At 45.9% G+C, this 26851-nt stretch overlaps 1 protein-coding gene across 1 annotated transcript in view; it reads right to left on the bottom strand.

The window, feature by feature from the left end:
- ADCY8 (adenylate cyclase 8) overlaps positions 1 to 26851 on the bottom strand; it is a 132494-nt gene that overhangs the window by 39402 nt on the left and 66241 nt on the right. Inside the window, exons 6-8 of the mRNA XM_066623677.1 lie at positions 24704 to 24862; positions 19720 to 19990; positions 8315 to 8512 (exon numbers count right to left, since the gene is read on the bottom strand). Coding sequence (XP_066479774.1) covers positions 8315 to 8512; positions 19720 to 19990; positions 24704 to 24862 — 628 coding nt within the window. The remainder of the gene's footprint in view (positions 1 to 8314; positions 8513 to 19719; positions 19991 to 24703; positions 24863 to 26851) is intronic.

The raw sequence follows: 26851 nt of genomic DNA, 5'->3' as shown, positions 1-26851 counted from the left end.
ATTTGGAGGCATGTCCACCCTGACCATGTGGGTTCCATTTACCTATCTTGACTCATAACCATGATAGGTCTATCCTCATTTATACACCCAGTCTTTCTTTTTCTTTTTCCTTTCTAAACAGTCACATACTGTGGTAAGATTCTGACACATTTGTTTTGTGTGGTGTGAAAGGCTTCTGATCTATCCGCAGTCTATGCCAAGCAGCTCCACAAGACGACTCCACATTCTAGTTAGCACAGTAGGGAGAAAAAGAATGCCTCTATCTGCACTTGTGAAACTGTTCCTAATTCTACACACCTCCGTCATAGCATGCCTCTGAGCCCCTGATCATTTGGATTGACCTGCTCTGTACATTCTCCATTCATGACCTGACACAAGCATACTGACAGGTGCCACTTCCCAGTGGCAATTAGGTGAGCACAGTGGATAAAACACTATGGATAAAACAAGTTCTGTGCTTACATTCTGAGTGAGGGCAGAGTATCCATCAGCCAAGGTCTGAACTTCCACACAGGAGCTGAATCTGGAACTTTTCATTGTCCCAAGTGGAGATTCAGCTTGCAAGCCACTATGTATCCTGGCCTCTCACCACCAGGACATGTGACATGACATGCCTTCTGTGAAAACTTCCAGGCTAGACCTGATTCTTTGGTTCAGAGTAGCTAAGGGAGCAATCCTAATCAACTCTGCAGCACTGGCATAGCTGTACCAGTGGGGCATGTGCTGCATCCTGCCGCTGGGGGGAAGTCATGGAGGAGTCCTCAAGGTAAGGTCATGTTTGTTCCCTTACCTTGGAGTTGCACTGCCCTTATGTCGGTGCTGGAAAGTGGGTTACACCCTTACCTGGAAGTAAGTCCTAATAAATTTTGGACTCCCTTCCGGGGGCCCCAAAATGGCTGCAACCTATGGATGCCAGGCAGCCATGGGCAGCTCCCAACGCCTCCTTGGGGGAAGGGAACATTTGTCCCTTCTCCAGGGTAAGGGAAGAAGCCCCGCGATGGGGCTATTCGACTCTGTGCCAGCTATTTAGCCAGTGCAGAGTAAAGCAGTCCCGTGTTGGGCCAGAAGGCCTGATGCAGAGTTTTGGATCCAGTGCGGCTAAGCTCTGCCGGTCCCACCACGCTTCTGCCTCTTTCCCTGCCATGCTTTCCCCGCTCTACCCACCCTGGAATGCCTCCCTCCTCGCCCCAACTTACCTCTCTGTCACTCAGCGCTCGCACAGAATTCTGGGCAGCATTGCTCCAGCCTCTGACAGGTGCCGGCCCAGTGCAGGCTTGCGCCGAGCCTGCTCTGGCGCTGGGCCAGCACTAACTGCCACATTTGTGACAGTGCATGTTGGCAATGCACCAGTGCACACTGTTTAGGATTGGTCCCTTACTTCTGAGAAGATATATATAGGATTGTGCTGGAAAAAATACAGTTGATCCCCTGTTCCATTCTGCTTTGCTTGTGTGTTTGGATTCTGCAAAATGCGACCCTTCCCATCTTGCTTCTATGGCAGGAGCCCAATTTTTAGAATGGGATGGCAAAGTTTTGAATAAATCAATACGTATCTTGCTGTTAAATACAGATAATGTTTACACTCCAATAAATCAATACAATAAATGCAAGGTTACTAAATAGAATAATGAAATCACATTTGTGTAATTCATTCCACCAGCAGGGAGTTTGCATAATTTGGTTTTTCTCAATGTTAATGAAGTTTTAATAACTTTGCGCTAAAATTGAGCCAGTGTCTGCCTATTGAATACCAAATCTCAACATTTCCTGAGCAGGGCAAATAATATCTTGGAAACATATAGAAACTTGCACTGCTAAATGAGGCAACCAGGCTTTTCCCCAATGAACAATGACTTTTGAAGTGAAGCCGGCAGTGGTAATGTAGTGGAAGGTGATTGTTATGAAGGGTTCCAATTTTTGATGGATGCTATTACAATTTTTTTTTTAAAGATCTATCCAAAGCTTGGCATGCCCTGGTGTCCATCACGCAGTGGACACGTTCAAACAGTCTTGTTCTTTTTAGCCACATGTTAAACCTGACACAGGGCAGCTGAAGAAAGTGGCACCACCATTGGTAAATTCTCAGTTCCTCCCTCCTAATTATAGGATCACATACTGTGGGACATCATCACACAGATTCCACAGCCCCATTCCACATTACTGTTTTCCACTAGTCAGGAAATTGACATTATGGTGACACTGTCACGCAAAGTAAGTGGTGTTAGGGGGCAGCCATTTAGTGAGCTAATCAAGGGCCCATATTCATCAGAAGCTAGGGTACAGGCTGACCATGCTGGACCAACCTCTGAATTCTCAGTACCAATGACAGTAGCAGCATCAAGTGTTGCCATCAGAGGGCAGATAGGGGGAACATGGGAACTTTGCCCAGTAGAAACATTGCCCCTGGACTTCCAGCAACCTGGAGTCCTAAGTGTTTCAGAGAACTCAAAATTCTGGCAGGCTTAACATGCAGTTCTCTCTAAATCCGTACCAGTGACTGTAAGCCATTGTGCAGGAAGACAAAACACTGGTTGTCAGAATCTACCCTTCTTTATGGGAAATCAAGAACATCTGTTGTGATTTGTTCCTTTAAAAGTAATAACAGATTAGAACATCAATGAGGACATGTTTTGATATGACTAGGCAACAAACAAGTAAATGAATGCATGAATTTGTGAGGACAAGCTGGAGTTGTGCATGTTTTTCACAGTCATGTTTCTGTGCCTTGATCAACACACCAACAAGCAGAAATTTAGCAGAAAACATCCACCACTTATTCACATATCAGGGACAGTTTTACTTGCCACATTTCTGTGTGTCAGGCTGTTGTTGGGCACAGGAGCAGGGCCAGCAAAAAAGTCGCAACCCTAGGACAAGCACACCAAAAAAGAGGAACACTGTCAGGACTTCAAGCTTAATGCAACCAGATCATACAGAAAGCATCAAGTAATGTCTGTTTCTGGCATGCCTATACTACAGAAAGATTGTATTAATACAGTTTATCTGGGAGTGCGGGACCCACACTGTGGATTCTGAACCTGTTCAGGAGCTGGCCAAGCTCCCAGACATGATCGGAGCGTTCTCTAATCATGTCTGGGAGGCTTCATGAGGCCTATGGACCACAGAAAGGCTTCCAGAGGTGTTGGGAAGGCACTTCACGTTTTTAAGAAAACTGGAAATGCCTTTTCAGCACCTCCAGATGCCCAGAGAGGCCCAGAGAGGACTCTCAGAACCTCAAAACACCTCCAGATATGACCGGAGAACACCTCGGGTCACATCTGGAGGACGTTTTGGACCCACAGATTTGCTTATCCACAGGTTTCAATATTCACACAGGGTCCAGGAACAGATCCCCCATGGATACCAAGATCCAATTATATACTAAGAAAGCTGTTCTATTGTAGACCAAGCTAACATTTCCTATTATGCAAGAAACACAGCCTTTATGCCCAAACGACTCCTAGAAGAAGTCTATTGACTCCTCTTTATGTGGGGCAGAACCTGGTCCTTTAGGCTCAATCGTATTCAACTTTCCAGCACCGATGCAGCCATGCCAATGTGGCATGCACTGCATTTTGTGGTTGGGGGACAGTCATGGAGGCCCTCTCAAGGTAAGGGGATGTTTGTTCCCTTACGTTGAGGCTACATTGCAGCCGCATCAACACTGGAAAAGTGGATAGGATTGGGCCCTCAGTCTTGTGAGCAGCCTCCTTCCTGGGGTCACCTGCTACTAGCCCGTGAAGGGAAATTGGAATAGCACCACACCACTTGATCCCCAATTCTGTCAGGAGTAGGATAGAGAATCCTTAGATATGGAGGAAGACCCTTTCCACTCACATCCATCAGAATTATGACATTGATTTCAGATTTAAACACACAAACACACAGAAATATGCACAACAAAAACTAAATTATAACTAAGGCTTATAGACCTGTCTGACAGCGGACTGGACTCCCACCTGGTTGAAGAATGTATTCAAGGGTTGGGGGCATCATCATGATGGCAGTCTTGGCATTCCACCATACATGTATTCATGGACACATGTATCAATGTCATCTGGAACCCTGCCTTAGTAAGGAAAATAATTTCCACACGTAGACATGTTGCAGATGTGTCCATAAACACATGGGAGAGTGAAACCACCCGATGCTCTACATACATTTAGGAGGAGTACCCCAAACACCTACAGTCTTACATAATGGTCCTTTTATACTCTAGTAGTATAGCACAAAGCTGTATAGTTCTACCTCCTGCACCATGACAAACCAATTTCCAGTTTCACTTTCCCATGACCCTCCTGGCAGAGGGTCTGCATGCTCCACCCACTTCCTCGAAGCTCTCATTACTGTTGGTTACTTCAACCTAAGGACAGCACCCTTGATTTCAATTTGGTTTAGCCTTGGCTTAAACCTTATTTCTGTAATAAATCACAGAATTAACAAGGAATAAAGGAAATCACCCTTCTGCTTTTCCATACTGAGATACAAATAGGGAAATACATGTTAATCTGTTTAGGGCAGACAATATCAAGTGAGAGGCATCTAACTGCTGACAGCTCGCAGAAAGAATCAAACAAAAACCAGAAACTATTGTTGAAGATGAGGATTTTGTAAAGAAAATTTAAAGTCTATGAGCACATTTTGATCAATTGATAGGACGGTAGCATAGCATAGCTACGGGGGGCAGTGTGGTAAGAGCCATGCTAGAAGAGTTAGGGCAGGCAAAGGAAAATATTTCTTTACCCAATGTGTAATTAATCTGTGGAACTCCTTGCCACAGGAAGTAGCGATTGCGTCTTGCCTAGATGCCTTTAAGAGGGAATTGGACATATTTCTGGAGGAAAAGTTCATCACGGGTTACAAGTCATGGTAGGTATGTGCAAACTCCTGGTTTTAGAGCCAGGCTGCCTCTGATTGCCAGATGCAGGGGAGAGCACCAGAATGCAGGTTGTGTCTTGTTGTCCTGTGTGCTCCCTGAAACATTTAGTGGGCCTCTGTGAGATACAAGAAGCTGGACTAGATGGGCCTTTGGCCTGATCCAGCAAGGCTCTTCTTATGTTCTTATGGCCCTACATGTTCCCATCACTGCCCAGAATGGCTCAGATAGCAAGTGGGAGGGTCCCCTTACGTGGTGCACTGTGGCATCTGCAATATTTACTGCGCCGCCCCTGTAGCTACGCTACTGGATTAGAAGTCTACATGAAAGGAGCAATGACATGGCCTTGAACAGTAGGAGGGACAGTTATGCATCTTTTGTCACATGGAAAGAAGCATTTTGTGACCCTAGAGAATGAAGCCCCTCACTAAGTACTGTTTCTGTGGACTGTAATATAACATAGCAAGAATAACATAAGGTGAGCCCTGCTGGATCCAGCTATTCTATTTCCTATGGTGGCCCACCATCTGCCCCTGGGAACTCCACAAGCAGGTGATGCAAGCATGCATCTCTCCTGCTGCTGCTCTCCTGCGACTGGTAGTCAGCTTATGGTCTCTGAAGCTGGAGTTGTGCGCATTTTGTCTGGATTGCATCAGAGTTTCTCTCCATCTTGGTGGCCTCTCACGGAGTCAAGCTACCATTGCTCCTAAAGAAGGGAAGACACATATGACCCAATGCCACTGCCCATTGGTCTGGGGTCTCATGCTCCCGAAAGGGAACCTGCTTGGACTGACCCAGGCCCAGGATTCGCTCTACATTCTGACCTACAGAGTGGATTTGGCTTATGAAATTCAGTTCCCCTGAGGCTGCGCTGCCTCAAAACATAAGAGAAGCCCTGTAGATGTAAGGATTTCCTTAAAAGGGAGAATTTCACCAGATGGGTTCTTCCCTTTTATGGTGAACAGCAAAGTTGCACAGGGTTGCAGTACAGAGAGAAGCTATACATGGGAGAGCGTTTCAACTATGCAACTATTAAAGGTACAAGAGCTCTTTCAGGGTGTGGATCAGGTCACCTTTGCTGCCTGGACTCTCTGGCCCTCAGTCTCTAGCTATGGGTGGTGTCAGGTCAGCCACGTCAGGCATCAGCCAAAGGCCCACCTAGCTAGGCCAACCCCTGAACTTTCAGAACTGGGGGAAGTGGTAGAATCCACTGCACTATCAATGGGCAGGAGGAAAGTCCTACATAGGGCCCTGTGCAGGGCTTTGCCCAGGACCCCTCAGCAACAGGTGTTGTCTCTAGCTCCCCACACTGCCCACAGTTCACAGCCCTTTCCTAGGTTCTCTGTGAGTTCCCAGCCCAACCTTCTCTTGGCCCCCTCAAGATTTTCCTCCACTGACTAGTCAGAATTTCTTCATTCAGCCAGCTCGGCTTCTAGTCCCCTCCACTGCAGTAGTGTAGCTAACCTGGGGGGGGGTTGCTCCCCTGCAGCATAGTGATGGTTTTCCACCATCTCTGCTGAGTTGTGTGACAGTGCCTACCTTTCGGCATGTGAAAGCACACCAAAACAGGCCCTCCTGCCTGCCCTGGTTCCTGTATGGCTTCAAATGGAACAGTTTCTGGGGCCAAGGGTCCAAATGCATGGAGGAGAGGGCTGTCTGTAGGTGTGGGGGGTGACATGACGACACAGGGGCATCATCACGTCACCTGGTCTCTGCTTCCCAGCCCTGCTGCTATGCTACTGTTTCACTGCCCAGCCTCTCTTGCCAGCAGCATGCCTTCTCCTGTCCTTCAGCCTTGGAATCTCTTTCCTCCCATACACAACCTTATTGGTTCTCCTTTCTGTCTTCTTCACAGCCTTGACCAACTGTTCCCTCGAGTTCCTTTTGGTCCCCATGCCCTATCGCAGTGGCATCACTAGGTTTTGTGTCACCCTGTTTGGGAGACCAGCACATCATCCCCATGATGGACCTCTTCCCATACAGTGGGGTGGGGCAACATCCCGGGCAACATTGCTTCACCCCCGCTGGATTTTTGGTTATAACTTTTGATAGAATAGAGATATTTCAATGTAGTTTGTTTTGCTGCATTCTGCATGAAATTACTCATTGAATGATATATAACATGATGGTATTATTCAAAAATACCAAGATTTTAAAAATTTTGGCCAGTAGTGGCGTCACCCCCTTGTGCATGTCACCTGGTGCAGCCCACCCCCCCAGTGATGCCACCCCCCTAGTGGTGTCCCTCCCATCAGCGTCAGAGCCATTCAGGACAGGGATGGTATGTTGCTGTGGCTGCCCTGAATGGCTCCAACACTGGGGGGGGGGGAGGCGGCTTACACGGTGTGTTGCGGAACGTGCCGTATTTACCGTGCCACCCCCAGCTCCATGTCTATTGAGCACTCCTGTGAAACCTGGAAGTGCGAGACTTCTGGTTTCATTTACAAGGACAGAGTGAGAATTTTCAATGTCCCAATAAATGACACTGGAAGTCCCACAATTCCAGGTTTCGTGGTAGCAGTCAAGGAGCATAGTATTTTTTTTTTAACTGCAGAGGCAGCTGAAAGCGCATTGTGCAATGGTGTAGCTAGAGGGGGTGAAAAGCACTAAGCTTTGCAAGGAGCCTCCTCGAAACATGCAAGTTACCCGTCCGTCCCCCTCCCCTTTGGAGCCATTCTGGGTGGGGGAGCAAAACAGAGCATTTGACTCTTCCCTGGGTCTTCTCTAGCATTAGTCTCCACTTTGCTTCCCTCACCCGGAATGGCTCCGAAGGGGTTGCTTGCACACTGCAGTAAGGCTCCCTACAAAACTTAGTGCTTTGCACCCCTTCTAGCTACGCCACTGGTATCAGGTACTATTCTGGGTCACACGGCCCCTGCCCCCTCCAAACCCTGGACATTGAAACATTCATTTCAAATGAATGATTGCAAGGTATGCTTCCTTTCCTCCTGCCTACCCCTTCTGAGCTCCAGTCTACCCCCTCTGGGGGTGGTTTTTCCTCTTTAAAAAGCCTTGTTAGGCTACAGGCACAGGTGTACTTTGATCAATGTGCAGTTAGGCCTTAGACTATACATGAACATTCCAAGACAGCCATCATGGCAAAATCACTTCATTCGTGATACTACAGATGTTTGCCTATGTCTAGTGCAGCAAAGCAGAGAAGCGTTTAAAGCTCAAGTTTGGGTTCTTCTGTCCCCTCCCCTTCCCCAGGTCATGATGATTCTGTTGCTTATTCAGAAGGAGGTTCCCAGTTCTGCAACTGAATCATCCCTTATGCAACTATACTAAACCTGTGAATCAGTTTCAGATCAGCCTTGGCAGGGTGGAAGGGGGTGGGAAAGGCAAATGGGAAAGGAAAACCCAAAGCACTAATCCTCTTCACTGATTCAGTTCAAGACATTTTGAGTTGGCACAAAGCATCTATCAAGACCCAGCTACCTTATGCTCCAGGCTGGAGTCTTTAAACATCAGGGAGAAAGGCTTGATATGCTCTCTTCGCAATTTATCGCCACTCCGCAAGTCGATGGTGTGCTCTATTCGCTTGTTAATTTCCTCAGGCCCAGACTGGACATGCAAAGCTTGTGCAAGATGGTTTGGAAGCAGATTTATTGAATTTCTTGTTAAGGCAGCCAGAGTCTAGGGGAAAGCACATGCAAACAGAATAAACCTGCTGGTCCCCTTTTGGTTGTTTTTTTTTTTTTAAATGCAATGTTCTCTTTTCTCTTTAGATCATGTTGCATTGCAAACTGTAACAGCATTCCATGCAATTCATCCCCTGAACACCTAAAAGGCTTGAAAGGAAAAGCCTACACCTTGAAACGCACACAAGTAGAACAGGCAACTGCTTTGATGGCATGGTTCTGATGGGCTTTGGGTAGACAATCCCACCTGTTTATTCTTTTCAGTCCACTTCTGTTGATATAGCTCAAGAAATACAACTTGATGGCTAACCCAACGAAACAGCTTCCAAAGGGGTGGGCGGGGGGAGGGTGGTCAGAGTTATATACTGTTTCTTAGTACATTAAAATGAGACCTATGGGATACTTATTCCAAGGCAAAAATGACTCTTCATGTGAGAGGACAGGCACCTGCATTCAGAACACTGTCTATGCTCAGATGCATATCTAGATTTCTTGCACATGCTGGCTTCTGGAAGAAGCAGGTCCTCATGTGCAAATGAATACAAGCGCATGTCAAGCAGCTTAATGAACGGAATGAGAAGCCATCCTGGGTAGAGGAGCTCCACCTGTGCCCTGGAATTCCCATGGAAATAATACTACTTAACATCTGCACAGTGCTTTCTGAGTGTGCAAAGTGCTTCACATATATTGCTTTGATGTTGTCTTTCCAACAACCTTGCAAGGTATTTTTTATTCCCCCATATTGCAGCTAGGACTGAGAGGGAGCAGCTTGCAAAAGGCCACGAATGGGTTCATGGCAGAAATAAGATTTGAACCAGGGGAGCCCCAATTCACAGTTCAGTCTTTTAATCACTACTCCATCCCAGCTGCATCAGAGCAACTCCTCCAAAACACTGAGGATAGGTGTTTTGGAGATGTTTACCTATCGAAAGATAATGACTATAGTTGGCACTGAAATTTTGGAGAAAAAGTGGCATTCAAAAAACTTCAGGGTTCTCTTCAAGAAAAAAAAAAAAACACCTGAAAATTTTTAAGGCAAGCCAAGCAAGTTTCTAAAAGAAAAATGCAGTTTCTCCAAGGACAGGCTTAGCACATCCCTTGAGACAGACAGAAGTACAGTGGAAATGAGTTGCCAAAACACTTGCTGTTTTCTGAAACGCTGGTTTTCAGGGTAGCGAACCAGGGGTCAAAGTACTTCTGCCTTGTTTGGAATGTCTATCTTTCTTGACTCACAACTGGTTTCCATGACTATTATTTTTTTTTAATTCCCCCCCCCCCCCAAACAGGGTAATTCAACTCTGGTTCAGTTTTATTTCCATATAGTTTTGCAAACCTTGAACATGGAAAGGGTATTTATTATATGCTGACCCTCCCCTCCCATGTCAAGGTGGTTCCAGCCATGTGGAAGAAGACATTTATAAGGCAGGAGGACTACAAAAGCTCCTACTGGTAATTTGCTTGAATGAACATTTTTTTAAACAAATCTCCCATACAGATTATCACTGGAAAGCTTATGTTCCCAGAAGGGTTAATGTCAGGGTTTGGGTGGGTTGGGCAATGACCAAGAACCCACACCCTTCAGAGAGACCACCCATCTGAGTTGACCCCTCAACCCTCATTACCAGTGGCACTAACACTGAATGCACCATCAAGAGACAGGCAGGGGTTGCCATGCGAGCCTCAGGGTGGGGCTTTTCCCCAAAACTTCCAGCAATGTGGCCCTGACCCTGGATCCCATCAGTTCCTCCATGTGGCTGCAGTCATGGCAAGACCCTCTGTACTGGAGGTATCCGTGTGAAGGAACCAGGTCTATATATCAATGAAACACATATGCCACCTATACTTAAGAGTGATATTATTTGGGGAAAAATACAACTATTTTTTTTTAAAAACTAGTTTCTTCAAGATACGTGTTTGAGGCTGAATCTCATACATAAGCAGAACCCTGCTAGATCCTACCAAGGGGTCATCACATCCAGCAGTCTGTTTCCAATGCTGGTGAAAGATGTGTCTGAAAAACCCACAAGCCAGGCATGAGACACCTTCCTCTATTGTTTGCCTCCCCAACCCAGCAATTTTGGTAAGCTGTCCAGATCATCAAACTTTCAATTAGCTATCATGGCAAATGCTGCTGATACTGTGAATGTGTGAATTGCCTTCTAAAGCCATTTGAGGATAAAGCAGTAATCACTGCCACATCGTGTGGCACTCATAGTATAAGGTAATGGTGTCTATGTGTTGTGTGAAGACAACACACATTTTCTTTTGTCTTTCCTGAATCTTTACTGTCCATCAAATTTATTATGTAACCCCAAGATCATCATTCCATTCATAACTTCAGATGTATCTATCATGCCCCTCCTCAAAACCACCACCACCACCACAATCTCTTAGCCCAGCGTTTCCACAAACTGTGGGTTGGGACCCACAAGGTGGGTTGTGAGTCAATTTCAGGTTAGCTGCGTAGCACCTATCTCAGCCACCATTGAAAATACAGGGTTCAGAACTGCTGGACAGCATAGGCTCCCAGTGGGAGAAAGGCCCGGTGTTTTGTCCTGAATAGGTGGGAAGTTGGGAAGCTGGAAAGGAAGGAGAGCTGTGTGGTTGGAGATCTGTGTTCTGCTAAGTCTGTGTTTTGCTAGGACTTCTGAGCTGGAATGCTTGACTTCTGAGCTATGCAAAATATCAGCACAAGCACGCTGTGTAATGGGACCTTTGGCTGATCGTGACTTAGCTTTGAAGCCTAAATTGATGATGTCACTTCCGACCATGGCATCACTTCCAGGTAAATGACATCACTTCCGGTGAGTCCCAACAGATTGTCATTCTAAAAAGTGGATCCCGCTGCTAAATGTTTTGAGAACCACTGCCTTAGACTTTTCTTAAAGGGAAGTTGCTCCTGTTGGCAACCTTCAGTCAGAAGTTGCTCCAACCCCTTGAAAATTTTGGTTGGCCTTTTCTACACTTTTTACAGCTGTGGATATAGACTAGCAAAGAGTATTCTTCAATCTGTGGGTCTCTCTTCTACGAGGCATTCTGTACTCAGATTTTAATACTTGAGGACAAAATGCATTGCGTCTCATGGCAGCCATAAAAGGGGCAAATTAATGGTGACTTTTTCTATCAAAGCAATAAGAAATGAGATATTCCTTCCTGTTTGCCTGGTTAAAAGATGATTTATCATTTAAAAAACTCTAATCTTACTGCCCAATCCTATCCCTCACCATTGGTGCTGATGTAGCCGTGCTGATGGACCGTGCACTAAATATTTTTTACTTATCCGTGGTGACTTATCCAGTCATCTATGGGTTGCCTTCATTCAGGGCCCAAACCCAAACCCAGTCCTATCCAATTTTCCAGCCCTGGTGCAGCCACAATGCAGCCCCATGGTAAGGGAACAAATGTTCCCATACCTTAAGGAAGACTCTGTGACTGCTGCCCCACCACAAGATGCAGTGCATGCCCCATTGGCGCAGCTTCACGGGCACTGGAACATTAGATAGGATTGGGCCCTCACTCTCTTCCAGTCATGCGGAGGTCCTTGTTTACCCAGGGCAAACCAAGACAGAGACAGGGGTCTCCATGTGACCTGGAAGAGCTTGGAAGAAGCTGAGGAGACCACCTGCAAATGCAGTGAAAGTGCTGTAAAGTGATCTAGCAAGTTACTGGGAGCTTTCTTCATTCCTAAAACATGTTTGAAGTGGGTTCCTGGTATCTGTGGTTTTGGTTTCTGCAGCGGGAATGGGGGGATTCTGAAATGGAAACCCCATGGATACTGGGGCAAACCTATATATGCACATTTGCAACAGCTCCCTAATTTGTTCATCTCTTAGAATGGTAATCTGGGAGATGACAAGATTCACCTGCTGAAATTCCCTTTTCTATACAATTGTGAAAGGTTCCTTGAAACCTTTCAAGTTTCCTTGAAACCTTGAAATTGAAAGGATCCCTAAAGTTGAAAGTTTGTCCACCCCTGGCCTTGGGGAACTGATGCTACTTCACTCAGTAGTTCTGTCTTAATTCTTGATTACTTGATGTTTAATATTTGTGAATACACAGCTATTACAAAAAGTAAAACGTCTTCAGCAATTTCACTTTCAAAAGCAAACCAAACCTTGCAGTACATCTCTGAGAAGCCCTGTACCCAGAGGCATAGCTACAGGGGATGCAAAGCACTAAGTTTTGCAGGGAGCCTCACTGCAGTGTGCAAATGGTCCCACCTCTTCCCCTTCAGAGTCAGGCATATGCCTCTGTTTTGCTCCCACAGTGCGGTGAGGCTCCCTGCAAAACTTAGTGCTTTGCAGCCCTTCTAGCTATGCCACTGTCTGTACCCTGTAGCACATCTATGATAATTTCTCACTGATTGGGCAAGTAGGGAGGGAATCATTTTGTTTCATATTTTAATGGGTATTTTTATTTGAAGTGTTTGTTTCTGTTTTAGAAGTACAGTTATGATCCACACATCTTCGAGGTGAAGCAGGGCAAAGCTTCAAATAGGCTGGGAAACCAAATCACAGTTCAAAGAATAGCCGCACAAATACACAGGCATACCGCACACAGAATTGACAGCAAGACTAGCAGAGATGCGGACAGTAACAAGACAACCAAAAATCTATCAGAAGTGAGTTGAACTGCACAAGATTCGAGAATGGGTGGACATGTGAGAGCCGGGAAAGCATATCAAAGCTTCAATGCTAAATGTTTGCTCCATCCCCAAAGAGCAGCTTCCTTGCAGAAAATCCAAATGAGCAGCTGCTCTGATTTTAAACATTGCATGTCAGTAATGTTCAAAGTCAGTAGTAAAGGATATAAACGTTGGTTCTATTGATCCCTGTAGCAACAGGCTGTTTTAAACTACCATCACAGCCAGTGAATGATTATTATAGGGAAACTTTTCTTTTTAACTTCAATGCTTGGATAAGTTATAATGCCGTTGTACAAATCGATGGTAAGGCCACACCTGGAGTATTGTGTTCAGTTCTGGTCGCCGCATCTCAAAAAAAAAGACATAGTGGAAATGGAAAAGGTGCAAAAGAGAACGACTAAGATGATTGCTGGGCTGGGGCATCTTCCTTATGAGGAAAGGTTACGGCATTCGGGCCTCTTCAGCCTAGAAAAGAGACGCCTGAGGGGGGACATGATTGAGACATACAAATTATGCAGAGGATGGACAGAGTGGATAGAGAGATGCTCTATACACTCTCAGATAACACCAGAACCGGGGGACATCCACTAAAATTGAGTGTTGGGAGAGTTAGAACAGACAAAAGAAAATATTTCTTTACCCAGCATGTGGTTGGTCTGTGGAACTCCTTGCCACAGGATGTGGTGATGGCGTCTGGCCTGGATGCCTTTAAAAGGGGATTGGACAAGTTTCTGGAGGAAAATCCATTACGGGTTACAAGCCATGATGTGTATGCGCAACCTCCTGATTTTAGAAATGGGCTATGTCAGAATGCCAGATGCAAGGGAGGGCACCAGGATGAGGTCTCTTGTTATCAGGTGTGCTCCCTGGGGCATTTGGTGGGCTGCTGTGAGATACAGGAAGCTGGACTAGATGGGCCTATGGCCTGATCCAGTGGGGCTGTTCTTATGTTCTTATGTAACAGCTCAATTAAAAAAAAATTAGCTGCAAATCCATTTGGAGGTAAGTAGTGAGCAAATTCATGTTTAAGAGATACTTCTGTATGTTCATTGGTAAGTGCGGTGAGAGGTGCCAGTCTAGGTTAGTGTCTCTTAATGTTTGTTCCCCACCGTACCACTTCATATGGTCCACCTATTCAAATTACCACCAGAAGTAAATGGCAATGACAGCATCACCAGTTACTTACAGATTGGGAGGCCAGATGTGAAGCGACAAACACCAATAAGAGGCTCAGGGTGGATGGGGGGGTTGTCAAGTACGGAAAAGCAGTAGACGAACCTTCTACTGCTGTTTGCTGTGTCATGTTCCTGGTCTCGCTGCAGGGCGGCAGGTGTCCAGGGCTCCTGTGAGTACCACCAGACACTACCTCGAGTATTGCTGGTGGTACCCGTACCACTGGTCGAGAAACACTGGTCTAGGTTATTCAAGCAAGCCTGTCGAATTTGTGGTCCTCAGGCCATGTGTGGTATGCACTGTGATGTAGCCACAGATTTGGGAGGTCTTGTTAAAATAAAGTTTCTCCAAGGAGAACTTTAGGCTGACATTTTGGAGGGGATATCTGGACTAGGCTGGGGCTGGGGAATCGGTTGACCTTGTTGCCACAGTTTGGCCTTTTCATCTCTGCCTGTTTCACTTCCCCAGCTGGTGGCCATTTTCTCTCAGAGCTTCCCTCAGAAATATGCGGTGTGATGATGTGGCGTCCTCCCAACAGGCATTCAGAAGAAGAAGAAAAGACCAGACACTGGTCAACAACCCTTTTCAGTCCCTCAGCCCTTTTCAGATAATCAGTCCAGGAACACTGAATGCATGAGGGGAAAGGAAGCAAGATCAGAATCAGAGCTCCAACACACCCCATACAAATATTCATTTGAAAGCAGTAGCGTAGCTATGGGGGGTGGCCTTGGGAGAACACCAAGTATTGCAGGTGCCGCAATGCCCATGGAACCAGCCCCCCCCCCCCACTTGCTGTTGGAACATTCTGGGCAGCAATGACAGCATAGAGTGCGTTGCCATCCCTGCCCAGAATGGCCCAATGGCACATTACGGTGACTGCAATGCTTACCGCAAGACCCCCCTGTAGCTATGCAACAGTTTGAAGGCACATAGAGTTTAACACAGGTATTTTCAATGTTTTTCGTCTCGTGGCACATTGACTCTATGGTCTTTTCTATGGTCTTCAATTCTTGTGATGTCTCTTCTGGGTTCCACAGCTCTGTTTCTAAGGCAACTGTCTAAAGTTATGAATTGTCTATCTCTCTTCCTCCACCCATAGAGGAATGGGGCAGACAACTTATTACTACAGACAGTTGCCCTAGAAATAGAGCTGCAGAACCCAGAAGAGTTTTTCAGCTATTTTCAACCCCTGTGCTCAAAATTCCCTTGTGCTCAAAATTTCACAGAACCAGTGCTGTGAAAGTGGTTCGCAGCACACCAGTTTTGAAAATCGCTGGCTTAACACAACTGGGAAAGGGTTGATGTCTGTGGAGCAACTTCAATGCACTTATAGTTGTCTGGACATATGCGCTGATCGAATGAATGCATGAAGATGGGGAGTAGAAATTGGGCACATGACCTGACTCTGCCTCCCTGTGAGCACTCCGTGTGATAAGTTAGACTGAGTCCTTTTCAGACATTCCATCTCATAGGTTTGTGGTGAGGATACAATCACACTGAGTTCTTCTTGGGAGGAAAGGGGGAATACAAATAAATAAAGTTGAATATAACTGGGATTACAAACAATGAGGATAACAAATGGTATGCATTTCATTTCTTGTTTGTTTTTACAAAAACCACTGCAAGCAGAAAGACAGGAGAAAGGTATCTCTGCAGCACACTGATTCTCTAGTATATCCAAATATAACATTGATATGGAGCATGGTAAAACGCAGAGCAAGCAAAACAAAAACTGCACACGCTCAGAAGGAAACCACACACAAAGCACATCTATTAAACAGATGCTTTCTATAGACAGAAATCTAGGCATCATGCGCAATTTCAGTTCACAAGAAGCTAGAGGTGCTTCTTCAGCAACCACTTGTGAGGGATACTGAGGCCTGATAATATGCAAAGGGCAGCTGGCAAAGTAAAATCTCTACTTGACAAAGCTGTAACATTAAATTACACAGACATTTCGGACAAATCTGACTAAGTATGTGCAGAACAAGAACTGAAATAGGGTGTCATTATGGATCTGTCCCACGGAAAGGGAAGGAAACTCAAGCTGACCTTCTCCCATTGTGACTCATCAATCTTTCAAATGCAGTAGAAAGACTGGTGTCTTCAGGCATTTTAACCTTTTCCCCCTTAATTTCTTAAGGCAGACAGCCTTCTCGAGGGATTTTGTGGCAGCAAAAAATCTGTCAGGTCCTTCCAAGCTTGCAGCATATGGAACACAGACAGCAGCCTGACAAGACCCTTTCATTTTTGAGCTACCCATAGCTAGTTCAGAAGTCTACGTCTACAGAAGCCAGTGCTCACAGTTCCATGCCACTATTTCAGCCTTCTGTCACACTCTAGCGTGACCAAGAAAGGGACCCCAGGGTGGAGCCAGAGAGTTAGGGTTTGACTCTGTTATCAATGGATCCATGATCATGATCAATGATCCATGATCAAGGCGGAGATCACAGGCAGTCACCAGAGGCAGGGAGCAGGCTTATGACATAACCTGGAAGTGCTATTTTCCCCCATACTTTTCATCAAGGGATCCCTGCAATGGAGAAGCTTTCCCTCCATAGAGACCTCACCTGTTAACAATGATGGGAATTAGCTAAGCCACCACTTGGTTCTGGCTGCAGTGGTTAGGAGAGAGGAAGCTCTCCATGAGTTTATCAGGCATGTCCATTGCACACAACCTTTTGGAACCTAACATGACAATCATACTGAGACAAGCCATTATTTGTATCCCAGCTTTCTTCCATTATGGTATGAAGCCTATGTGGGATACCTAGGTGGCTTCCCAGTTTCCACTGACCAGACCCAGTTCTGTCTAGCTGGAGCAAGGAAGCCGAATCATGTGCAGCCTATTAGCAGAATGTCTGTTTACTGTGATCAGCAGCAGTTTTCAAGGTCTCATGCAGAGGTATTTTTCTCAGCTCGTGGTACGTGTAAGACTAACTAGAGAGACCAAGGCACCAATGCACAATTTACAGGGCTAAGGGATGGGAAGCCCTTATGAAATGCACAACTTTCGCGAAATCATGCTTTCCACCATAGTCTTCTAAAAGCAGCAGTGAAGAATCAAACTAGGAGTGACTACAAATAAATAGATTTATTTTTTAAAAAATCAACCCTGCCTTTCCCTTGCCAAGAGGGCTTTCAAAATAATGTGCCCCTTCAGAATTTTCCCCCCCTCTTACATGTCATTTTACATGTTTTGTTTTTGTTAGCATTTTAGGGAGGGGGAAACCATAATGGAGGGTAGAGAGGGGGTTAGGGGACTTTAGGTGGTTCCCCAAACACTATCTTAATGAAAAACCCCTTCCACTGGTTTTCAATGCATACATGTATTCCTGATTAAAATAAGGGATCACAATCAGGACTGTGACTATGGCAAACACAAAATCTCTAAGTGCCACTGTCTTAGCTTGACTCCATTTCAGCCCTCCCCACATCATGCTATTTAAGAAAAACAAACACCCAAAAACAAAGGAACACATTACATGTTCCATGATCAGAGCTTATTCTGAAGGGCCATCACAAAACATAAGATAGTGAAGACCCCTTTGTCCTTCAGCAATTCAAGCACTGATTCAACCTCAGACCCTTCTGCATGCATTGATCACTGAGCTAAGGCCCTGGTTGTCCATTCTTCCAAGTTCCAGTGCTCCTTTGCAGTTCTCCCAATGCTCCCAAATCTCTGTTCCCTTTTAGTTAGGGCAGCCTTGGCACCAGCTGTCCAGGGGGCCTCAGGCACAAGCTACGCAGAGTCCCCTCAAATATGCATGCGTGGACCAGCCCCTCCCACAAGAGATCTCCCTGTCTACTGCGACTACTGCTTCCATTGCCTGGTAAGTGTCCCAATATCTTATTGCGCAATGCGAGCAAGCAGCAGCTACAGAGGTTCCTTCCTCCTTCTGCCAGGTTCTATTTTAAAATTCTTGGGTATTTTGCTCTGACATTGCATTGGGGGTTGGGGCATCCAGTTACAATGGAATCTGGTAAAAGGAGGAGGGTCCTCAGGGAAACCTAAGCCCTCACTCAATCCATGTCTGTAGCACTGACCCTGAATTAGGGGAGGACGGAATGCAGCACAAACCAGCTGAAGAGAAACTTAAACCACTCAGTTCTTTTATGATGATGTCACTTTCAGGTGATGTCATCATTTTTAAAGGATATCAACCTTGGCAAGTGCTTTAGAAAGCCTGATCACAAGGCATGTCACCAGTGCTACCCTGAAAGGGCCTTTCTCATTTCTCATGTCCCTTTCGCTGTCTAAATTTCAATTGTAAGATCCTTGGGGCAGGGAATCCTGTTTATCCTCTGTTTAGATCATTCTGTACAGCGCCTTGCTGAAGACCTAACTGAAGGCCTAACAATAGTAATAACAAATTAATTGAATAAATAGGTGTGCTACTACATCAGGGCAGAATGCATAGATGATCTACTGATGCTGCAGTCCTCCAATTAGCAAACAAAATTGTAATGCCATATTATGATGACGAATGCTAATAAACCGCTTTTCATTATAATAGTTCACAAAGTGGCTTGCATAGTAGAATAAAACAATAGCTGGTTCCTGTCCCCAAAGAACTCACAGTCTAAGAGAGGATGAGGAAGGACAGTTGCTCATCTGCTAAATATAAGAGGGGCACCACTTTAAAAGGTGTCTCTTTGCCCAGTTAGTAGGGGAACTGCACCTTTCCACGCTTCTGGGTTTGTAAGGGTACTGATCCACAAGCACATCAGGTTCTTATGCAAATTAAGGCAGTATGTCTGCCTTGACTCTTCCATTTCAGACTGCAGAGTGGGAACTCACATGATTGAATGCTCCTTCAATCAAAATAAAATCCCTGCACATAAAAAAGTGAATATCAGGATCAGGGTTCTAGAAGAACCTGACATGCTACTTTTCTAAAAGTTCTTGGGGGAGCATTCAGTCATGTGGCCCCAACTACAGCTTGATGTGGTATCATAGTGGAAGGCTTGCCACCTAATCCGCTGTATGTGAGAACTAAGGATAGCTCCAGCTCACTGTACTGAAAATAAGCAAAATGTTGGCTTCCTTATGCATGCTTGCAGCCATTCAAGCAACTTTTAAGTCCTACTGGTTTCATCTTTATATATATTTATATATAATGAACTTGTCTGAGGTTCTGATGCAATTAACGCTCAGCGGCGTGTGACACTTAATTTTAGCAGGGAGCCAGAAGGGGACCTTGGCACTCTCTGGATTCTGATACATAGGTTAATTCTGACCTGCGGTGGTTTGTTTAATCATCTGCAGTTCATCTTAGCGAAAAGGTTAAAGAGAAGTGTGTTTTCCCTGAGGCTTCCTTTATGGAGAGGCAGGAAAGCAGGCTTACGTAGTGGCGACACGAAGGAGAAAAGTCAGGACTTACGTGCTGCTTTCCCACAATGTTATCAAAGGGAAGCTCAGGGCTCCAGGATCCCTCTGTGAACGTAGCCCCGCTGTTTCTCCGGTCCGCAGCAGTGACCGATTCTTTGACAATGTCTTCTGGCAGAGTCAACAGACTTTCCTCAGGTTGTTTGATCAAGTAGGTTTCAATGTTGTGCTTCCTCAAGAATTCGTTGCGTTCCTTCCCGTGCCCTTCTTCGACTTTATAATCCCCATTGAGGCAATCCAGGGTAGCCTTGGATATGTGGATTCTCCTGCAGAGGTACAAAGCAGAAACGTCTTTGTTTTGTTTATGGAAAACTATTCTGAATTGTTGCCTTACCTAGAAGCAGCTAACAATTAAAAAACAACAACAACAAAAAAAACTTTAAAATAGTTTTTTAAAAAATACAATAAATCAGCAAGAAGTAAAGAAAAAAAGCAACAGGAACAGCAGAGTAATCTCATCACCAACCTCTAAGAAACTCACAGTCAGGAAATGAAGGCAATAGCCCTTTCCTTTGGTGGTTTCCCAATAACTGGTATTCAGTGGCAGACTCTAGGTTTATAGATTAGCTATCTCAGGGCCCAAACCTATCTAATTTTCCAGTGTTGGTGCAGTTGAGCCCGTGGGGTGTGCGCTGTGTCATGTGGTGGAGAAGCAGTCACGGGGACCTTCTTTAGGTATGGGAACATGTATGGGAACAAGGTATGGGCTGCACTGTGGCTGCACCAGAGCTGGAAAGTTGGATAGGATTGGGCCCCCAGTTAGTAGCTGTTGATGGACATCTTCATCTCCTCCTCTTTCCTGAAATCCACCTTTGAATTCTCCCTTTGAATTTGTTGAATCTTCCTTTTAAAGCCCAAGTCAGAAGCCATCACAACATCTTACAGCAGCACATCCCATAAATTTAATTATGTGTTGTGTGAAAGAGCTCTATCTTTTCTTCTGACCTGAACCTACTGTCAATCACTTCCACGCTGGATGATCCAAAGGCTACTGAAAAAACTCCACAGTCAGGGAATTAGAGGGTAGTCCTCTCCTGGATTGAGGCCTGGTTGAAGACCAGGAAACAGAGAGTGGGTGTCAATGGGCAATTTTCACAATAGGTGAAAAGCGGTGTGCCCCAAGGATCTGTCGTGGGACCGGTGCTTTTCAAACCTCTTCATAAATGACCTGGAGACAGGGGTGAGCAGTGAGGTGGCTAAGTTTGCAGACCACACCAAACTTTTCCAAGTGGTGAAGACCAGAAGTGATTGTGAGGAGCTCCAGAAGGATCTCTCCAAACTGGCAGAATGGGTAGCAAAATGGGAGATGCATTTCAATGTCAGTAAGTGTAAGGTCATGCACATTGGGGCAAAAAATCAAAACTTCACATATAGGCTGATGGGTTCTGAGCTGTCTGTGACAGATCAGAAGAGAGATCTTGGGGTGGTGGTGGACAGGTCGATGAAAGTGTCGACCCAATGTGCGGCGGCAGTGAAGAAGGCCAATTCTATGCTTGGGATCATTAGAAGGGAAGGGGGTGGGGTGGGGGAGAAGAGGAGAGAGAAGTGCCAATTGCCTGCTTGTGTATTTGAGAAAAAAGAGTGCAACCAAAAGCCCAATCCTATGCATGCCTGCTCAGAAGAAAGCCCCATTATAGTCAATGGGCTTACTTCCAGGTGAGTGTGGATGGGAAAACACCCCCAGAGCCCAATCCTATGCATGCCTGCTAGAAGAAAGCCCCATTATAGTCAATGGGAGTTACTTCCAGGAAGGTGTGGATGGGATAGCACCCCTCAGAGCCCAATCCTATGCATGCTTGCTCAGAAGTAAGCCACATTATAGTCAATGGGGCTTACTCCCAGGAAAGTGTAGATAGGATTGTGGCCCAGCGCCCTTCCTCTAAAAGTGCAGGGAGGGTCGCTTTGGGGAGTTGCAGGCAAACTGGCAAGGAAAAGGGACTTTCAGGGACCCTGAAACCTGAGGTTGGGGGCCTCAGCAGACTGCTTCTGGCTCCCTCTTCTCACTCACTCTGCAGCTCCCACCTCCTGGCTCCTCCAGGCTACTCTTGTTGGCCAATCAGCATGCAGGCAGGCAACAAACTCCATTGTGCCCAACCCTATGCATGTCTACTCAGAAGTAAGCCCCATAGTAGCCAATGGGGCTTACTTCCAGGAAAGTGAGGATCAGGTTGCAGCCTGAGTCGGGCTCAGTAGCAGGAGCAAGCTCCAAGCGGACTCTTCAGCTGCTGCGTGGGATGCAAAGCAGCCATGACCAGCTCCTTCCCTGGCTGCTCCCTTGCTTGTGCTGCCTGCCGTGGGAGGCTCAAAGCAGCCGTTTCTCCTGCACACGGGCACACAGCTGCTGCCTGCCTCCTCTGATCCTGCGGCGCACCTGTGGCAGCCTCGCAGCACACCAGTGTGCCGCGTCACAGAGATTGAAAACTGCTGGTCTAGATCCTAATTGCAGTTGAGTACACCAGATGTGCTTGTGAGTTTCTCAGTCAGATTCTTCTCTAGTGAAGATAACCACCACTGTCAGCTTCGCTAACTTAGGATCAATTGTGACACGGCCGAGCAGCATGGCAGTATGAGGATCCCTCTGCTTCCATAATCGTTTTGTCCAACATGAAACACCTTTCCTTTAGGTGATCCAAATCACATGTTTGGTAGGACTGGATTGAAAGTTCCAACTGGAAAACATTCAGCTAAATGTTGGGGTGTTGGGAAGACAAAAGTAAGGAGAAAATTCATTTGCTTTTTTCTGTCTGAGGCCATTTTCTGTTTCAGGTTGATGACAACACAGTTCCTCTTGAGTGTACTGCACTCCCCCCCATCAGCCATTGACTGGTGGCCACCATTTTGTTTTTCCACCTCTGAAGTGATGCTATGTTGTTATGGAATACTCACAAAGCAGTGGCAGACCTCACATAGACTCAATGGGGCAAATACCCCAGACGTAGGGCCTTGAGGAGCTTTAGGACTTCCGCGAAAGCCTCTCCGAGGTTTCCCGGAGGCACAGTTTAAAGCACTGGGGAACCTTCAGGAGGTTTTCCTGATGTGTCCTGGAATTGCGTGAGGTTCCATGAGCTCCAAGTAAGTGTGTGTGTGGGGGGGATTTGCGCACAGGGGGCAGTGGCATCCTGCAAGGTACGCCATCTCAGACCTTTGCCCCATGGTGCAGGGCTAGGAAGATCTGCCGCTGTCACAAAGTCATTCTAGGAAAAAAAAATGGTGCACATTCCCCCCTTCCCCCCTTCAGAAGAGCACAATGCAACTTTTAGTTTTATCTTCAAAATTTTACTCCTCAAATTTGCCCCACCTCAGAAATTTTACCACCATCCCCCAAAGCCCCCAATTTCACAGCTTTTCACAGCCCCCAATTTCACAAGGGGTGGTGTTTCAAGGCAGCTCTAAGTCTGCGGTTTTTGACATGTGCAGGATTCTCTTGTGAAGCCACTGCCTTTGAATTATTGAAACATGGTGACCAATATTTAAAACTTGAAAATGCTGGATATACATGAAATGAACACTCTACATGACCTCATGGCCTAAACCATCTTCATAAATTTTTCCAGGTGATGGTGTACCAAGACTGGTTGATTGGAAAATGTGCAGAAATACCTGCTATTATACCTATTCACTTGGAAGAAATAGAGAATGTGCTTCACAGATCAGCAATTTATGAGTGGCACAGATTGAGAGCTGTGTACAAAGTTTAGGTAATATGCATAAACTCCAAGTGATACTTAGTCATGAGGATTTCGCACACAATCTTATGAAGTTGTATAGTGATCATCCAGTGGACATTCCCCATTCATTCTCCATATAGAAGTGGTACAGATTGGTCCTGTTTCCGGATTCTGTTCCCGGAACCCCCATGGACACCAAAAACAGTGGATAAAGAAATTTGCAATCTGACATATTTTCTGAGGTGTGGGAAGGCCACTTGTTGCCTCCCTGCAACTCAGAAGACCTCTTGGACGTGACTTCTAGTTGAATCCAGGAAGTTCTCAGTGGGGCCTCCAACTGCAGGTTTGGAACCCATGGTTGGTCAAATTCGCAGGTTCAGAATTTGCGGATAAAGAGGACCCACTATATATGCAAAGTGTGCTTGGAGTTTACCATCAATAACCAGGTGTTGAAAACCTACTCACTGAAAAGTGTAGGACAGAGGAGCCAAGTTCTTTTAATTCTGCCTTCCTACACAATTTTCTGCACCTAGTTTAATTTGGCCTTATCATTCAAAAGAAGTGGAACCTGGGCCCACTTAAATTAATGGAAGCTTTGCCTTGACTCTGGAGACCTCCTGAAGTTTGCATGTTAATGAAAATTAAACTGCAACTTTAATTGGTTCCAGTCATTTGATTAAATAGAGGCAAAGAGAATGCGGCATTGACTGCCATTAAAATGTAAATGTGGAGCCCAATCCATGACCTAGGAAAGTTCAGTACTGGCAGGTTTGGTCTCATAAATGAAAAGGAGAGCTAGAGGGAGAGACATGGAATGGATGGAAACAAAACCTGTTGCAATATTTTCTCTGATGAATCACAGGGTGAAACTGCAGTTGAGACTCAATCTTAGGAGAACAAATCAATCCGATTCAGAGCAAACTACTGTAGACAGGGCTGGCTTGAGGAGCTGGGAGGCCCAATGCAAAACATTTTTGCAGAGGAATCACCCCTGCATGGCCCCCCTACTCACCAGGATGAGCGGCAGTGGTGAGGCACCTGGAGTGGCGTCCCCACCAACGGCTTCTGGACCCCCGATTTCAAGCCAAAGACTCAGGGGCAGGCTGGAGGGACATCGAGTGGCAATGTTCACTTGCCACTCCTTGTGACACCTTGGCATGGCATCTTCCATATCGGAGCATCATCTACAGAGTGAGGTCCTGGCTGCAGCTGTGGCCGTTCCACTTGCCCCCCCTCCCTACCCAGTGCAGGACCTCTCCAGATGCAGGACCCAATTTGGCCCTGACTGTAGACACACAGGCTCACACTTACCCAGGGATTCCACCCGACTCAAGTTTGTTTGCAATGTCTACATCCCAGGACCAGACATCAAACTGCCACTTCCGAAGCCCCAGCACACCACACAGTACCGACCCAGAGTGTATCCCAATCCGCATATCGACGTCGTGCTTTGTCCTTGATCTGACGTACCTGGAAAAGAGACTCAACCACTTAAAATTCACTGAAGGCATATATCGAACAACGCAATCCTAAACGTGTTTACTCTGAAATAAGTCTCTTGTTCAGTGGGGCTCACTCCTTAGTGAGTGGAATAAGTACTGGTCTTCAAAGGCTTCCGTGGAGTTGCATTTCTAGCTGCCTGCCACAGATAAGAGCCACTCTCAGGCAGTGGCGTAGCTAGAGGGGGTGCAAAGCACTAGGTTTTGCAGGGAACCTCATTACAGCATGCAAGGGGCCCCTCCCCCTTCCCTTTGGAGCCATTCCAGGCAGTGGGAGCAAAACAGAGGTGTTTGCAGACCATCATCTGGTCACAGCACTAAGTGTACCGCTCCACGCATGGAGGGGCCCCATGCATTCTGTGCTGAGGCTCCCTGCAAAACTTAGTGCTTTGCACCCCCTCAAGATATGCCACTGCTCTCAGGTAACCCATTATGGATGTTTCATAACGCTTGTTGCTTTTTATCTTGCAAGCCACAAATGACAAACGTGGGTACATAAGGAGTAGTAACACATCCATGCACCACATTTTCTGTGTTACTACCCTTCACATAGTAACCTATTTGCAAGGCTAAAAGAAAGACACAAATGAATAAACAGAAAGAAAAGAGTGAATAGAGTGGATGACTTAGCTGCAGTATTAGAAAGAATGAGAAACTATTTTTTATGATGTATGTATGAATGGAAGGAAGGAGACTTTAAATTGTAAGGCTATTTTTGCTTTTCTTTTCCTACCATGGAGTATTTGCTAGGCTCGTACGTTTAACAGACAACATTTTGGATGGAAAAAATATAGCAGATCTGAAGGGTAGATCATTGCAAATGCTCTTAATTGCATTGCATGGTCTGGTGGCATGAATATTGCTGCTATTAAGGTGGCCCATAAAGAAAAGGAAGAAGCAGAGATAGCTGACTGGAAGGCGCTACAAGGTCCATTGACTTTCCCCCCATAAATTCATAGTGTGGGTATTTATTACACTATTACCAATTACAGAACTGGTTTTTCCCCTGGGGGCTGGGGCTAAGAATAGGGCCTCAGTTTGGCTATACTTGTCGTAAGAGGCAACTAAACAGGCACCGGGTAGATGGGACTTGTTAGCCTGGGAAGGCAGCTCATCTGAGAGAAGGAAAAGTCTGATCCCAAACCTCCACTGCCTTGTGGCTACATCCAGGTATGGAAAAGGCTTCAGGAATCAACCTCGAGGCAAAATCCGGAGCCGGAGTCCCTGAGGCAGTTCATGGCTGAACACAGTCATGTTCTGGCAACTCCTGCGACGCCGCTGGAACCAACCGTATTGGCCTCTGCCTTTCCATTGGACCATTTCAGCGACGTGGAGAGGGGGGATTTGCTGCATGGGTAACAGTCATATCTACCTTACCCAGGCTACCTTACCCAGGCTTTGCGCACTGGAGAGGACACTGTTCTGGAACCACTATTCAGAGCGCGATACCATAGTCTTCCGAGACTGAAGGATGCAAACTAACAATTGGTTTGATTAAGAAATTTTCTCATCTCACCCCCTATTTCAAGCCATTAATGGCTCTGGGGACAAAATGAAAATACAAAAACACTTTTCTGGAACAAAAACCGTGGTGGTAGAATTTTAAGGATGGACCCCAGAATATTATTTTGCATGTCATAGCTCAGCCCCTGAATGTGCAAGGCAGTAGTAAAGAGATAGTTGCTCTCAGCATATGGGAAATGCCCTTCTCCAACCACATTGTTAGGACAGCCAGTCAATGTTTATTCCAGTTTTCTTTTGTCTGGGACGAAAAATCAACTACTGTCAAAAGTAGTGCCTTTTCAGTGTTGGCCCTCAGTCATGACAGTCTCACTACTTTCAGTGGCAGAAGTCTATGTTTAAGGAGAAAAGCACAGAAGAAGCAGTACTATTCGACCCTCCTCTAGAAGAGAAGAAGTGAAATGTTCTACATACCATTGAGCTTCTGAGTTTGGTGTAG

This window comes from Tiliqua scincoides, chromosome 4 (assembly GCF_035046505.1).
Source record: "Tiliqua scincoides isolate rTilSci1 chromosome 4, rTilSci1.hap2, whole genome shotgun sequence".
Lineage (NCBI taxonomy): Eukaryota > Metazoa > Chordata > Lepidosauria > Squamata > Scincidae > Tiliqua > Tiliqua scincoides.
The sequence above is the reverse complement of the archived record's forward strand: the minus strand, read 5'-3'. Positions and strand labels throughout refer to the sequence as shown.